General features: G+C 39.6%; 1 protein-coding gene across 6 annotated transcripts in view; it reads right to left on the bottom strand.

The window, feature by feature from the left end:
• The window catches only part of tsnare1 (T-SNARE Domain Containing 1), a 291712-nt gene that overhangs the window by 105509 nt on the left and 168260 nt on the right, over positions 1-17943 (bottom strand). For all 6 annotated transcript variants that reach the window (XR_003273777.1, XM_026184110.1, XM_026184109.1 and 3 more), the window contains exon 9: positions 7878-7950. Coding sequence is in view for 5 of the 6 variants with exons in the window: in XM_026184110.1 (XP_026039895.1) it covers positions 7878-7950 (73 nt within the window). In the remaining variant the exon portion in view is untranslated. The remainder of the gene's footprint in view (positions 1-7877; positions 7951-17943) is intronic.

The raw sequence follows: 17943 nt of genomic DNA, 5'->3' as shown, positions 1-17943 counted from the left end.
GTCAGAGGAATTGGTGTGCAAATGATCATCACTCACAGATCAGTGCTGTCGCTCTCTATACACAGTTAGCACGATTGCAAAGTGAAAGCAAAAAACAAGCGCAAATTCAAATGCGATTTCAATATGTCACATATTGACAGTGGCTCACCGATGCCAATGACATAATTACCCAGCTACATTTCCGAAAGAATGCAAAAGCATTGACATATATTTTTCCTTCCTACGGTAGGCCGACGGGCAGGGCAGAGATAGATTTTGGTAGCCCGACTGGAAAAATCGTTAGACCCGGGGCGTCGGGCTAGCAATTTTGCGAGCCCTGTATCTGATTGAGGAATCACTCATCTTTGGAAAAGAGAGTTTATTACAGTGAAAAGGCTCTTTCCAAAATAAAAGCTATACTATACGCTTCTTCTGGGCTATATTCTCAGCAGCATATTAAACATATCAGGTCCCCATAAGGAGAATCACGTGCTAATGGCTGTCTAAATGACTCGGGTAAAGTTTGTAGCATGCGTGCTTGTTGTTTTTGTCTGCTTCCACTTGTCTTTGCACTAGGATGATGTCGGCGTAAATGTTCAGTCATTTTCGTTGTGTTCCCACTAGTGCTGTCAGCGTTAATCTGAAATGACGTTAATGCCACAACACGGCAAATCTCCGTTAACGAGCTACAGTGGATCGCCCCGTGCATGGGGCTGGACAGCCAACACGTTAACGAGCTAACTGCGCTAACACACTAGCTCCCACCCATGTAATTGAGCATTGCATGGCACATCCAACATACTGTTTTACTTTAGTCCATGACGCACTTACCTTCAGAGTCATACGTCACATGAAAACCAAAATAGTTCCAAACGCCAGATCTGAACGAGGGTGGGGGAGGTTCAATTTGCCATGTTGCAAGGAGAGCTTAACTTCTGTCTCGCTAGCTTGCCCTGCGTTCAGTGAATCTGCGTTCGACTACTCCGCCTAGGCTGCACTGTCGAGTGCAAATCCACTGAGCGCTCAACACAGACAGCATCGTCAGAAGGAAAGTTGATAAAATAAATTAAAAATTTTGTATAGTTCGATACATATGTGTACCGAACCGAAAGCACCGTATCGAACGGTTCAATATCGATACGAGTATCGTTTCACCCCTAATATATATATATATATATATATATATATATATATACATACAAAGATGTAAATTCATACACTTTGCTGTGCTATAAAAATCCAAATCAATGCACTTATTGACTTCTAATTATTGAAAAACTTAATTCTTTCTGTCTATAGTCACATCTTCTAATTGCTCATTAAGCAGTTCTGGGAACTGTGAATGTGAATCCATATGATAACTACACGTTCTGAATCCCCGCTGATGCCACTCTTACCATACAAAGGCTCTGGAAATACCAAACAAACACAGATCTTGTATATAAAAAGAAAGTACTGTTTTCATGTGTATAAACTGAAGCTCTTTTGAGTAGTGTGCCAGAGTAGCCCGCATGAATAGGCCGTGAAAGTGCTAATCCTTCCTTTTTTTAGCCAATTCTTTTCTTTGTGCTACCTGCTTTTTCCACAAATGCCTTTACAACACAATCAAATATTATTTCTATTTGCCACTACACCAAGAAAAAAAACAGGTCAGGGCAATTTCAGTGCATCTCTTTTAATGGGGACAGGTCCATTATTGCCTGGCTCTGTGGTGATCAGATAGGATGTCTGCTTTGGTATAATGCCTGTGAACTCTGCAGTCTTCCACAGTATTCTCTTCTATTTCTTCCTTCACTCATTTAGGTAGAATCACACTGTGTTCCTCTACCATGTCCAAAATACTACATCCACAGTCTTTCACATGCAAATGCGGTACCTCATTCATAAGCAGAGCAAGCATGAGATGTGGCAGAATTTGCAAACAGATAAAAGTATTAGACGTGACAGAAGGAAGTGTTCAGTTTATTCTTTATCTGAGTGAGGGCTGACGTACAGTTAACATTTGAAAGAGGAGAATGTGACTGATGGTACTTTTACAGCTGTCCTCTATACACTAGTTATGTTGGACTTCTTCTAGGACAACAAAGTGACGCCAATGTACAGCGTGAAAAGATGCAGTACTTCCACATTAAAACGGCAAATTTTACAGCATAATTAAACATGTTTACAGGGTTATGTATGTATCTACTGGTATGTATCTAGCTTATTTACCTGTTTGAGGATGTTGTTTGCCTAGGGCAGGGGTGTCAAACTCCAGGCCTCCAGTGCCGGTGTCCTGCAGGTTTTAGATCTCACCCTGGGTGAACACACCTGAATCAAATGATTAGTTCATTACCAGGCCTCTGGCAAACTTCGGGTCCAAATTCATGGGCTGCATCCTCCTGAGGCCACATTTGTAGACCGATTACGTCACAGCGACGCGCTGAAGGTTGTCCAAATTCGTAGACTCCTCCGAATGCAGCCAACAAATGCGTCATCCTTTTCCCCGAATTTGAAGGATGGGTCGGGTGTGTCCTTCGTGGCCCACCATATCCCAGAATTCATAGCGCGGCCCAGCCAAACTCCAGTTTCCAACAATGGCGGCCGCTACTAAGTTTTAAAATTACTCATATTAATCTTTCTGGGTCACAAAATAAACTTTTAACATATTTCCAGGCGAGAAAGTAGCTGTGTAAACATCAAATATCTGCTCGGTTTATCAAGATATCGCATATTTGCAAAAGTGCTTCAACGTTTTCGGAGGCGTCTGCTACCCACCAGCTCGATAGCTCGTCGGGAGCTCGAGGGTTACTGATGCGGCCGAGAACGGCACAACTCCTGGCACATCATTTTCAGATCACCGTGGACTTTCGCTGCTCGGGTTAAACGTAATATATAAGTCACTTAGACAACCTAAAAATGTTATTGTTGGGCTTTTTTCAGTGTTTTGTTTGTTCGTGAGTAAATCGATTTGGCTGAGATTAAAGTTATTAGATTAGATAAAATAAAATAAAACTTTATTAATCCCCCGGGTGGGTTCCTCCTTGGTTTTTACACAGCTGACTAAACGTCAAACAGAAAACTGATTAAACAGAAGTATGAGACAGTCGAGAATTTACGCCAGTGTCCCGTTATATTTTAGATAGCAAGGAGCAGACGGCCGAGTTTATTAAACTCCACCGAGACAGCGGTGACGCTAATCAGAAGGCTAGACCGTCCAATTTCACGGCCGTTTACTTCCGGCCTACCAGACGTTCTGAGGACCCGGCCCACGTAGACCGCGAAGGCCGGGTCCTCAGGAGGATGCAGCCCATGAATTTGGACACGACCATGTTGAGGAGGTAACTTAGCCATTTAAATCAGCTGTGTTCAATCAAGGACACATCTAAAACCTGCAGGACACCGGCCCTCGAGGCCTGGAGTTCGACATACCTGGTCTAGGGTCTCTGTCAGCCGGGTTATGGTCGTCTTAACAGCTTGAAAAAAAGGCAACTGGACTTCTGCACATTTTGCACCTCATTCATTCAGTCGCAGACCAACTGTTGGAGGGTCCTATGTATTAAAATGCCTAGTGGAGGTTGTTCTCTTGTTTCCTGGAGGTGAGCCTATGAACTGGTTCACTCTAAGGACAAAACACCCAAACACAAGCAAAACAACACAGTGTATGCGGTGCAGTGCAGCGAGAAGTGATTAGATCTCTACATAAGACAAACAGCTCTCCTCTCTACAAACAGGAAACAACACAGCTTTACACCTGCATTTTAAGATTATGACACTCCTTCCAGGATGCCAGTGTTTATATTTTGGGCAGAGAAGACACATGATTTAAGATACAAGTGAAGGGCGCCATCGACGTCTACTGTAGCTGCTATCACCCACCAACAGTGCAGTCCTGCGATCCATTTCAGGCGTTTCAACTCCCATTCACATTTGGCCTCAGGTGACCATAATAACTCACATCATGGTGGGGTGGGCCATTGTCTCACAGAGGTTTCACCTGTGGGCCCAGTGATGGGAATGACCCACGTTTTCTCTCCTCGTCATGTCTCATGTGACAACGTGATCAACACTGTGCTGACGACCCTTAGGGCCAGCTCCAAGATGACACCCGCCACTAGCGGTTTATTACCTCCAACTGTTTTGGACTCCACCAGTTGAACCAAAGAAGCTTCTTGGATGAGAAAACCCATACAATCACACCCAGATAAATAAAGTCCTAAAGTACCTTCATTAGTCTGGTCTTACAAAAAGATACTCCAAGGTGTTTTTCCCTGCTTTTTTTAGCTAGACAAAAATTATCACCCTGTGCCTCTGTTAGTACCATGCTAACATAGTTAGTTGAACGGTGCTAATATTAGCATTTTTTTCTTTTTGTGTATACAGTTTGTAATTGTGGCTATTACAATACTTATACTCACTGTTTTGAGTGCATAATTGCATGACAAATAGCCACAGGAACAGCTGGACAAGTACCAGGATGCTTTACAATGAAATATCAAAAAATTGAGTGTGTAACACTAAACCTCTCACAGGTGTTTTCACATCTGTGGTGTTTAGTCCATTTAAATCAAATTATGGTTCATTTTCCTGATGGTGGGGTTCATTTGTATAATAATGTAACATACTAAATCATGAATTGATAAATATTTTCTACTCAGGACCTTGCATTTTGGCTCAGCATTTTTTAATAAGTTGCTTGAAGCTTTACCACTATGTACCCACATCAATAATTTTCATCTACCCTGGTCTCCCTGTCAAATGGAGCGCCAGTGAATACTCCAGAGAAGCTGGTTGAGTCATTTGTTTACTTTGGGTTACACATCACTAGCTGCTAGTATATCCACCTTACATTCCTGCTGTATGAAATGGCAGTTTAATCCTCAAGTGGTGAAGTTTGTTGTTTCCACCTTTAGTGGGATCAGCTTTCTTGCTTATTTTGCAAAGTTCACAGATAATAAAATAATGACAGAACAGAGAAAAATTACCCTTAAAAAACAGTTTTGAATTTGGCGCATCATTTATATCTCTACATTTTAGCAAGCCTACTTAAGACTAGTACATTGGAGAAAAGGGCAAACAACGAAGAAAACAAAAACAAAAACATTTTATTATCCATTCTTGCAGTTAGGATAAGCCAGTTTTAGTCATCCTGACTCTAAAGGGTATTTAAAGGGTATCTACATTAGCCTGATTGAAGGTAGCAAACAAAAGGGCACTCTGTAACAAAAAGGTAGCAATTAGCACAAGTTATTGCTTCCCATTCTTCCTAGGAAACTTCATCACACACCCACAACCCCATTACGTACCCACAGCTTTTACTCCATAAAGCAATGCAACTAATCCTGAGTATTTTGAGACACTGAAGTATCATCCTGTGTTTGTGTGTGTGTGTGTTTAAATAAAGCTAGCAATAGTTATGGTCAGCACTGTTGTGTTTTTCCTGAGATCAGGAATGTTTATCTTTTTGACAAAATCTTCAGTGGGTTTGTGGTGACGTTTAACAAGTCCATAATAAACAGGTCTGGGTTGAAATGGTTCTTCATATCTTTGAGTTATGAATATGAATCCTTCTCCACAGAGATACCTTGAGATGTCTTCACAGTGTTTTACTGTGGGTTTGATACATTGTTGTGTGGTTTCTCTCTTCAGTCAGTCTCCTTGCAAACAACCTTCCATTACTACCACGAACCACAAAATAGGATTCATCAGTAAATAAAACTTTTTCCATTACAAAGTATGTCTTTATAGACGCTATGCATCCTCTGACACTATGACCTTGTTTAGACAGAGAAATTTTAGAAATTCTTTAGACAAAATTGCTTGTCCATCACTAGTGCAAGACTTGATGGTGTGCTAATTTTTGTCTGTCAAATCCTGCTTTGATTCAACTGATCCAGTTGTCACCAAGTGTTTTTGAGGTCTGTCCTCTTAGAAGCCTTCAGTCTAGCCATTAAACAGTGTTGGGAAGGTTACTTTTAAAAATGTATTCCACTACAGATTACAGATTACATGCCCCAAAATGTATTTTGTAACATATTCCGTTACGTTACTCAATGAGAGTAACGTATTCTGAATACTCAGGATTACTTAATATATTATCAAACTTTTTACAACTACATGAATCTACTATTGCTGTGTGATTTATTACTTTTACTGAAGGTTACTGGCCATACAACTAGATTTTTAAATCTTAATATAAAACGAGTAACAGTAGAGTGGACATAGAAAACGCGTATATAAAACAGGTCCGCGGCTCTGAACCGTAGTAAAGGGACCTCTGGCTAATACGTCGGGTTCATGTCGGGCTCGTAGCTGAAAACTAGCTTTACTTTGTTGTCTGGCTCAACTTTTCTAGGGAGAGACAGAGAGAGGAGTTGAAAGGCTGCTGCAACAGAACTTATTGTTTCGGAGGAAAACACGAACACGGTGTACAGTCGAGTCTTAATAGCTTACTTACATCTGGACTACACTGCCCATGAGGCTACATTCTTTCGGGCTATTCCTGTACTGGCAATTTTTTGAACAATAATTTTAAACAATAGTTCTTCCCGTCATTATGCGGGTTGAAATTAGAGGTTAATGCTGTCGGGCCTTCACTGAACCACCAGCAAAAGAAGATGAAACTACACGTCATGGTTGAAAAACACAGAAATAAATTCCCTCTTACTTTGGCTGTTTGGCTTCCACCACGATTAAAATCGCACTTTCTGCACAGCTCCCTCTCTCTCTCTCAGTGAAACCGGTTAACCATCAAAAATCTCTGTTTTCTACATTATTTGCTTGCTTATTACTCAGCAGTCAGCTGCTGCGTTTTTGTTTTTACAAAATGACCTCTGACAAGAAAGCCTAACTTCTTCTGTTTAATACAGAAGAAATTAACATTTTTGTAAATGATGCCAAATTTCAAAACTCTTAGCTGTGTCTCTAATAAAACTTCTTTAAGTTTACTCTGTAACTTTTTGCTTTTCTTTCAGCAGCATCAGGTAATGTTCATGAGTTGATTCATGGTTTTCTTCAGTTTTTGATCTGCTGCAGAATATTTTTAAGCCTATCCACTATAAAAAGCCAGACCAGAAAAATCTCCTTCATGTTTTTTTGTGTTTTATCCTCAGTTACTTTGACACAAAGGCATCTGCTGTGATGCTTAAACCTCTGATGAAGTCTCACAAGCTTTGTTTTTATACACAAATATAAAAATATGGATATGTACTGATAAATTGTCAATTAATATTTATTTAAAATAATATTTCTGACTGAGTCCAAATTCAATCAAATCAAATCAAATCCAGACCTAGTGAATCAGAATTAAACCAGCTATAGAAATCAGTGACGATACCCAGCCCTATGCTACACCGACCACGGCTCAACACAGTAACCTTAACTTGGAAAGTCATCTGCCTTTCACTTCAAGTTAGATTTGATCTAAAGCCAAAATCACACCTACATTTTTCAGGTATGCCCCTTTTTCCCATATGGCTGACACCAAGTAAAAGCTAATTCCCCAGTGAATGCTCATGACGGAGCCAGACATAGCTGATGGCACATTTGTGACCCAGCAGAAAAGCCTTTATATCTGTCCTATATCTGTGTGCTAAGTTTCATTCTTTTTGCCAAGTCTACATCACTGCAGGGAGTGGAGAGCCGTTTATAGATATCAGGGTGTCTAAATGGATTTTCTCAAACACTCTGCACTGTTGTGGTTTTTAAACCCACATCTTTTTGCTTCTCATCAGAAAATTTGTCAGTGTGGCAGGGAGGTGGAGGTTAAAAAGTTTGTTTTGCCCAGCAGAACGTTCAAGCTTAGGGCATTAGTCAAGCACATCATATTAAAATGAGCCCACAAAAGGTTATCTGTAATAAATTAGAGTCGGCAGTGTAAAAATTCAAGGCATACACAACAAGATGGGGCAGCATCTTACCTATTGCATCTCCTTGTTCATGAACCATGCTGGCCAGATCCTTCATGATTTGACTGACATCCAGCATGTCTCTCTATGGAGAAATCACAGTGAATGCTCATGTTAGTCCTCCGTACATATCAGTCCATGAGAGACAATGTGCACATAGGACAAAGATTATAGCTTGAAAAGTAAGGTTATTATTATTCATTTATTAATAATATTATTGTCCATATTTACACTGTTTGGTCTTATTAGATGTTATCATCTTTATTACTTAAACTAAATGCAAAGTATTATCAATATTGAATAATGCACAAAGTCATCTTGCATATGTGAGCAGGCAGTCAGGCTTAATTACAGAAACAGAATATGTAACAGAATAACATAACATTATTTCATTTCACTACATTTTTTTTATTTTTTATTTTTATCTAATAAAAAAGACTCTAAAGTGCAAAGGTGGGATTTGCATATTCTTTATCACCCTGATCAATCCTGATCGATCAAAGAAGTAGTAGAAAGGATGGTTCATGGTTTCAGATGGACAGAGATCAATTGAAGCCAGTTTTGACTGATATTATGTCAACAAAAAATTGTAGGAAACTGTAGTGGCTTTTTGTCATCCTTAAATGTTTTGCTCATAGTTGTGCAGCTATGAAGGATTTCTATAGAAAATGCAATTCTAATTCAATTTCCCTGTCCCTTTAATTGACAGTGGATTTGTGTCTAATCCTAAATGTTTTGTGCTTGGCTTGTCCAAAAGTAAAAAAAAAAAATGCAGTTCAAAGTTTTTGTTCAATTATTCCACTGTCAAGGCACAGAGCGAACTGGTGCAGCTATGGCTGACCGCAGCTAATTCTCCACAGTCTCAGAGCTTTGAATCTGCTCTCAATGTTTCAGCTCAAAGCAATATGAAAGCTTATAAAACCTCTGTCTATCTCATGCTTGCAGGTCCCCCCCCTTTTCCTCCATTATGGCACCGTGCAATCACAGCTGCGTTTGTGTAGCCTAACCCACTGGGCCATCCATCACAGGTGGCGGAGTTTGCTGTGGAAACTGGCAGCCATCCTGCCACTTGGCAAAAACCATTTGAATGGAGCAAAAATGGCCCCTGGCAAAGCTTGTGATGCTAAAGACTTTTTGCATTTATCTTGAGGCAACCCTGTCCATCACCCTGTAATAGAATAATAAATTTATTTTACCTGGCAAAGCATTGGGCAATCAGGGCTCATTTTATCATAATGACAGAACAGTGTGTAACCAATTTAGCAAACACTGTGTTGCGAATAGACATAGACAGACGGGGGGACACACACACACGTACACACCCAGGTGGGTTGGGGCGACCGTGGGTGGGTGGGTGCAGTGGACCCCTGCCTGAGGGCTGAGTGGGTGGCCAGGCTTGGAGCCAACACTGTGCCCTTTTCCATATTTCATGTGCTTCAAATTCTTCTCATGAGCAATCCAGAAGCCACTGGATACTGGCATCAGGCTAGGAACCAGCCAACATGGATGTTCATTAGGATGATTTGTTTGTTGCCTTTTTTCCAAGACTTGCAACAACAAAAAGGACATTCTGATAGCCAGCTCTGATACTCCCCCACATTGAAAGGAGCCAGCTGAGGTGGTTCAGGCTTCCAAGTTTAGATGGTTAAAATGAAGTTACTTAAGCATCCAAACGTCCACCTCATTCAGTTATAACAAAGCTCTTCATTTAAATGCACATCATCGTGCTTTCTTGCTTTTCAGAGGTTATGGAGATATTTTTTTCCACTAAGTGCAACTACGAGGACACTGCATTCCATCATATATAGGGGCTTTCTACAGAGCCCTCCATTTCTGACTGACCAAGACCTAAGACAACCATATAGACTACTGTATGTTTTCTCCTTTGTGTGGGCACCTTAAAGGGCATTTTATCCTGTTTGCTCTTCTATAATGACATCCTAGAGAGCCCTAGTGCATTAGCATTTGTGCCAGTTCAGCTGAATTTTCTTTCTATGACACATTTTCCGTCTGTACACAATGTTATTCATCAAAGTCAAGGAAAACTGAAAGGACACCAGTTTTTGAGTAATTCACTCTAAATTTGCACCAGCTCCATGGGGCAGTGCTCTACAGCTCACCCTGACCTTACCTCCCACTGTGGCGCACATGCAAAAACCGAGCTTGCTGTATAGGGATCAATAAAATGTCAGTGAACTTTTGCTACATGCCACAATTCTTTATGATGATAGCCAAAGAATCAGACTAATCCTCACTTCCAGAGCTCACCTCTGCTGGTCCTCTGACACTGTCTGTCAATCCTGCTGCTCTTGTTATTGTGTATGACTGATAAAAAGAACATACTTGAATAAACGAAAGGCTCTGAGGGTCTGTATATTTTCATGCAACTAAAATGTCAGACCACAATTCAGACATCAGTTTCATCTGACACTGGGGCCTCTGCCGAGGCAGCAAAAACACAATTAAACTTGAGGCCAAGATAAAATAGTCACAACAGCCCTGCCGGCAGCATCTGATTGACACCTCAGTCATTAGAACTGCATGCCTTGCATTTCTCCAGTCATAAAGATGTTTCTGATAGCAGCTGATATGAACACTTGTGAGAGAGATTGCAGCTCAATCCACAGCTTTGCAACTTGCAGATCATCTGATAGAGGATGGAAAAAGGGACTCTTCTTTTTCGATACTTTCATGCTTGTGTTACCAAGATATTGTTCTATTTATCCACACAGAAATCAGCATCAGAGTTGGTCTCTTGTGTGATTATTCTAGTCTGTTTCTGTTTTGTATTTAATTGCTCTTCACAGTTTGATTCTTTCAAGGTATTATCAAGATGAAGGTAATTTATAGTCCAATATATGACAGCAAAGTAGCTAGATAAGGTTTGATTCTCCCAGGATGACTGCAGTTTGCAGCGGCTAGCAGTGTACACACAAACATGTCTTTCCATCTTTCACTGCAGGGCAGTTATGAGAGGTTTCCTCTAGTGCCTGCAGAGGGAAGTATGGCACAGCAGTGTTCTCATGTCAGCCTTTTAAAGGCGAACCAGCATCAGTAATAAGAACCGATTAGGCATGCAAGTCAGCTATGAGGAGGGGGTGTGCCGATAGATGACACGACCCCTGAAGAGGCGTCTGGGAGATTTAAGGCGTTTTCACACCTTTTTTGCTCAGAGAAGTTACTTGGAACTCTGAAGTGCTCTCTCCCACTTAGTTTGCTTCTTTTGGCCAAATGTGAGTGTAGCAATCAGAGCGAGACCTCGCTGAGAAAGGAGTCTCTCAGTACATTCCCAAGCTAAAGTGGCGCCTCCACTAGAATCTGAACGTGATCTGAATGCAATCGAACTACTGTGAGGACACGTTGTCATATGTTGTCTACTTATGTGACTACATTCAAGTTATAACATGGTTATTGAAAGGTCTCAGGTTGGCCCAACTATTAGGAATTATTTGTGACATTTTCTGTCAGTGTAAATTACAACACCTAACACTGTGTTAAGGATCAGTACTCTTTGTGACAGATAAGTTCATTTGTAATGTTTTTGGAGAGGTTAAGAGCAGTTGATTATAGTTCTGTACGTGATTATAAGTGTTCTATACTATACTTAGTATTTTACAACAAATTAATATTCTTCAAGGAAGAACAAAATTTGACTTTTAGTGGGAGAACTGACTGACCAATTTTACACCTCTGTCCAGTCTGTGAAAATAACCCTAAAGCCTTTGCTTGCATTATGCAAAATGCATTGTTCTGGATCCTGGATAAAATGTGATGCAAGGCTTTAAAATCCAACACTTTCAAATGCAGCGCTGTCAAAGTGGTGCTAAATATGAAGAGAACAAATGAACACCTATAACTTGAGTATAGAACTTGGTTGTATATTCAAATAAACCAGCTTGGATTTCACTGAGAAGCTATACCTGCCCCCTAAATAATGTTTAATTCCAACCTCACAGCCAACCAGGCAAATGTGTTTTGAAGAAATGTTTACATTGCATATATTCCTTTTTTCTGTCAGGGTAACAAGGAAAAAGAGATCAACATTCTGTGACTTTAACTTTGCTGAATATTTACGGGACATAATCTCACTCTTATGAATGTTAATGAGCCATTATGGACCTTTTCTCAATTACTGTTTAACCAGAGGACCACTGGATGTTTCATACATTATCAACAGGCAAAACATTTTATCAACACCAACAATGTCAGTCTGACTGTACTGGGATTCTTGTTTCTTTCTGTTGTTGAAAAAGAAATGAATGGACAGAAAAGAAGGTGTTGCTTTTTCATTTCTATCATTTTCTTTTTTTAACTATTATGTCACCCCTCTGATTTTACCCTGTTACTAGTATTTGATTGTAGTATTTCATGAGTTTTTACTTAACACCAACCCAAAATTATGAATAAAGAAGTCTACTATTTCGTGCCATAAACTGCCGTTCCTCTCATGGCCACCCCCCAAAAAAAGAGTCATTCTCCAAAGACTCCTGTGTTAAAATGCCCACTGTCCCATTACAATTTAAGAGTCTGGCACAGAAGCAGCAGGTGCCTGTGTAACCCAACTTACGAAAGAATGACCGAACTCCTACTAGCCAGTATCAGAAAATCTAGGATCGACAGGAGCCCAAGGTATAAACACCAATAAGGAGAGACCACACCACAGTAGACTGTTCACAAATTTGTTATATTAGACACACGGCAGCTGCAACAAATGTAATGAAAGCAATAAATTAAAATACAAAATATTTCACCCCAAAATAACAAACTAAATAAAAGTGCGTGCATACAGCTTTCTCTGAGTCAAATGTATGAGTGAATAATGTCTGGTAACTGATGGATCATTGGGGCCCATTCAGTTTGTTTAACGTTACCACACTCCGATGAAGGAAGAAAGTTCGTAGTCCTGCAGGTATCTGAAGCTTCAATGGGAACTAAACTTTGGCTTCAATAAAACCTCAGCAAATCCTGTTAACTTTTGGGTTGGCTCGCCATCCAGTTAACTGGAACTGTGGAATCGCTGCTCCTCAATGAGGGCTTGCTTCAGACTGGGTCGGTCTGTCGAGTCATCCTTTTATCAGATAACAAAAAAAACCTGATCGATGACAGGGTGAAACTCTGACCGACCAAAAAAAACTGCAGCAGATTCGCTTGCAACTCCTAGCAATTCGACTTCGGGAACATTAGTTTCTCTGGCACATGGCATTGTATGAACAGGAACGAAATGGCAACTACAGAAAGTCATGCGATCAAGGCCAATCAGCAAGGGTCACTGGGAGCTCATTGCTGATTGGCCAAGTTAAACGACAACAGATAATCTTATTTGTCCACATCTTCCTTTAAATAAAAAAAAGAAAGAAATGACTAAATTGTTTACATCATACACCACAAAAACTACTTTCCACTGCTCTTTTTTCCTAGCTGGGCTACACCTGCATTTGCGCATTGCAGCTATACAATTCTTGGACATAGACTGTGACTTAAACTTGATAACACCATTTTGTTACGGTCAAGTCTTACGTCTAAAAAAAACATCATGGCAGTAACCAAAATGCTAACGTTGAGGCCTTAAAATGTCCTGTCCAAAGACAATGATCGGCTACATCTAGCTTTTATATGTTGTCTAACGCGGTCAAAAGCACCATTTTAATTTATTCTTCCAAAACATGTAACCATGAGAATTTATTCTTATTAAAAGCTTCAATAACTTCTGTTATTTCTTATTCAAACTAATGTTGTAAGATGGCCACATTTTCATGGCTGCACTACGAGCCAACCAGACCAGTGTTACATTATTATGTTTTAGAGTGTCAGTTGCATTTTGTCAGGTGTAGTCTGGTTTACGGAGCACATCAGCAGACTCTGTCATGTCAGTTGTGATTTGGCAGCATTTGATGACGTATCTACTCTCCGCAGGCACATTAGTCATTGTTCTCTGTCAACGCTTGTCATTTCTGATTCCTTTTGTTCTCGCTGACCAACTCACAATTCACAAGCTGAGCAGTTTGGTGTGACTTCACGCTCCCAATCAGCCCTGTAGATAGATAAGTCTGAGACCTTAAATGAACTCAGATAAAGCAACAAAGCATTTTAATGTAAAAATCCAGACATCTTATCAGATTAAGTCTCAAAGAGAACAACAACAGAGGTAAGTGTTCCAACAACATTAATTTAGATGCTGTAGATACATACAGTGAGAGGGAGGAGTACTTGCATTCAGATGGTTACTGACGAGTTATCCTATCAACACAGAGAGAAGATGGTTCAAAACAAGTCTTGTTTTCGTAACATCAGCAAATGAGCGTTCCATGCTGAGAAAGATGGACCTCTTTACCTCCACCTTCACTACATCAGGAGAGGTCGTGTGGCCCTGAGAAGTGCCCTGATTCCAAATGTAGCTTTTATGATTTTTGGGTTTTACATATCTAATGTGAAACCTGTAGACTTCTCCAGTATATTACCTCAATTCACCTGAATTGTGTCTTTATCGTCTTCTACACAGTGATTGTGTGCTTCGGTGTGGCGGCTTAGAAGAAGCATCACTTCTTATTATTTGAAACTTTAGCTATGTTAGATGTGAGTGTTCACAACAGTAACAATAACAGTTTGTTTACTATACAAATTCAGAGACACTTTATTAGGTACATCTTGCTTTTTTTCTGGCCTCATTTAAACATGAGGCAAATCATCACCACTTCACGAAGTTGCTCCCCTGGAGTGTTTGATTACAATGAACTCATTGTCATATTCGAGAAATCAGTTTAGATGAGCCTTGTGACATATTTTAGGTTTTGTGTGCTATGCTTGGCACAATCCTGTCACCAGTACTCAAGAACCCCAAAACATAGATTTAAAAAGATATATTTTTAATAAATTCTTGAAAAATAAGTCCTCATATTGAATACTCATTCAATTTCAGTTAAGAGTTAACATGTTAATTTACGCAACTTTAAATATCTACAATACCTTAACGCTTCAATAGTCAGATGCTATTTAGTCATTTCGGTATATATTTTCAAGTCTTTGCTCAAATACACTGTTCTTAAACCATTCACAAAGGCAACAGATTAGACGCTTGTGAGCAATTATTTAGATTTATGATTATCCATCCATCCATCCATTCGCTTCCGCTTATCCTTTTCAGGGTCGCGGGGGGCGCTGGAGCCTATCCCAGCTGTCATAGGGCAAGAGGCGGGGTACACCCTGGACAGGTCGCCAGTCTGTCGCAGGGCCAACACACAGGGACAGACAACCATTCGCACTCACATTCACTCGCACATTCACACCTAATGGCAATTTGGATTTTCCAATTAACCTATCCCCACTAACTGAATGTTTTTGGACGGTGGGAGGAAGCCGGAGTACCCGGAGGGAACCCACGCAAACACGGGGAGAACATGCAAACTCCACACAGAAAGACCCCGGCCTGATGGTGGAATTGAACTCAGGATCTTCTTGCTGTGCGGCAACAGTGCTAACCACCGTGCCAATGTGCTGCCTAGATTTATGATTATTTAATCAAAAATGGTATGGTAACATGGTTAAAATTAGAGTAGTGGTATTTGATTATGTCACATCCTTGTCATGTAACTCACTTTTGTCTGTTCCTATTCCAGACTAAATGTGTTTCAGTGTTGCAAATATGTCGTCCCATATGGAAAAGATATATAAATCTTATAAAGTTTGTATCTGTCTTGTGTGAAACTTGTATGAAAAGCATACAAGAGTGAAAACAGATATAAGATCCCTTGAAAAATTATATAAATGAAACTTGTATGTTTTGGATACTTACTAAAACAATATATGAAAGTGGCCACTTTCATGAGTCAATCATATAAGCCTTCTATGATTCACTATATGAAGTAGGCCACATCTTATGCAAGTCTTTTATAAGTTTTTACTATTTCTTTTCCATATGGGGTGGGACATAATTAACTGTCGATAATTACTGTTCTTTGTGTTTATGTTGAATAAATATTTTTAACAATTATGATAGGCATGTAGCAACCAAAGCAAAACAAAAAATCTTATGTTACAAATTTTTATATTTGAGATGTTATATCTGACATGTAATGTGGGAGGTTCACAGGAGCTATTCTGTATTTTGGAGTATTTATATCAATTAGCAGTTTAACATGTGCATCTAAAAAAAAAATCTGCTAAATGTAGGACAGTAAAGACTTCATCAGTGCTGTGTGTAATGTTGGTCCTCTGCTTAGAATCCTGAAAGAACAAATACAGATATATAAGAGGAAATATTCCTGGAATGACTGGGGGACAATGCAGGCACTTTTAAAGCATACTAGATTAGCATTACTACAACACGGATAATATGATTCCACAATCTAAATTACCTCAGTTTAGTAATAATTTCAGATATTTGTATTAAATATCAACAATCCACATGTGCACTGTTCCATTGCATGTAAAATTTTAAAGAAATTGCAACACTTTGGTGCCAGATTGGATGAATTTAAAAGAGAAAGCTGCCTGTGTTTACTCTGGGGTTATAGTCCCCCCCAGATTTTTATAGCTAGTTTTATCAAGTGTGTTTGCATTTATTTGAGGAATTATACATTTGTACAACTGCATCTGCAAGGCATGCGTAACAAACACAAGCTTGGTAGCATTAGCTTGCTAATACATGTGTTAGCTAATGATTAAAGTCGATTTTTCAGAGGAATACCAGTCAGTCTAAATGTGTGTGGTGCAGATACTAACCCAGATACATTTTGGATCCTATCATTTCTGGATCTGTTTTGGATCTGTTCATTACCCAGTTCATCCAGTGCAGATGCATTTTTGCTGATAGTGGCTTGTTTTGACTGTATAAGATCTGTATTGATCAAAATGGCTGGCTCGCTGTAAACCAGCCTGTTTCAGTTTAGGCATTGTTTTCAATAAATTGCACGCTCAAAAAATGTTTTGTCTCACTCCCATTTCTTCTTGTTGCATGTTGAAGCTGAACTTGGAACCTTGTTAAGGTCCAACCATGCAAAATATGATTTTTTTTTGCCTTTTTTCAAGTGGTTTTAAACTGTTGATCAGGCTAAAATTTTGTAGCTGACCAGTATATATGGAGCTGGAGAAAAATGTCCATTTCGATGAGAGAAAATTTCAGTATTTTTATGGGATGTTAATTTTAGTAGGAGTTAAAGTTTTTATGGATTCATTTAAAACACTGTCAAAACTAATACGTTTATGTGTCTCTGCTAAAAGACCAACATTATTTGGATGACTTTATTTGGTTATGGATCTTGAGGAAAAACTATATGTTGTTTACTTGTCAAAAAATAAACTAAAGGGATCCACTCGTCTTTAAATGGAGTCTCAAATTTCACTCCAATTCTTATGTTTTGAACAAGACTAAAGGAATTTTGGCCCAATGAGTTTGTTTCTCCAGTCAGCTAAAGCTGACTTCTGAGTAAAAAGAGTTACGCCAATAAGACATAATCATCAGGTGGATTGTAAGAAGCACTGTTATGTAAAGATATTGAAGATACAAGTAGCTTAGATGAAGGACAAATAGTGGATCTGGTATTTTCTGTGACACTAAAACATCCCTGCCTATCCCACTCTCACTGTCTTTGATACGTGTGCTTAATGCTGATATGAAACTCTCTCCACATCTACCACCCGAGTCTAAAGGCATTGGGCAACAGGACACAGTGTCATTGCCGCAGCAGAAAAACTGTTAAGCAGATTTACGTGCACACCTGCTGGTGAGAAAAGGGGGGAGGAAGAGGGGAAAAAATGACCTTTTTACAACATTTAGTCCATGAGAGACATCTCTATTTTTTTCGCTGTGACTAAATAAACTGTTTATAAATGTAAAATCATGTCTTGCCTTTGGCAGTAGCCCAAGGACTAGACATCCCTGAACAATGTGAATGCCAGCAGCAGGACCTGAAGGTCAACAAGGAGACCAAGCTGAAATATTAAAGACAGACGTTGGAGTCTGCTTAGGCTCAATCTGCTTCCCCTTGTGTTATTTTTTTTTTCAGAACAAAAGGATGAAGGCAACAAATGATTTTCACTCCTGTCACTGTTCAAGAGCTTCTCTACACAAGCAATGGGCCTA

The sequence above is a fragment of the Astatotilapia calliptera genome, chromosome 11 (genome assembly GCF_900246225.1).
Source record: "Astatotilapia calliptera chromosome 11, fAstCal1.2, whole genome shotgun sequence".
NCBI lineage: Eukaryota > Metazoa > Chordata > Actinopteri > Cichliformes > Cichlidae > Astatotilapia > Astatotilapia calliptera.
This window is presented reverse-complemented; position numbering and strand designations above follow the sequence as displayed.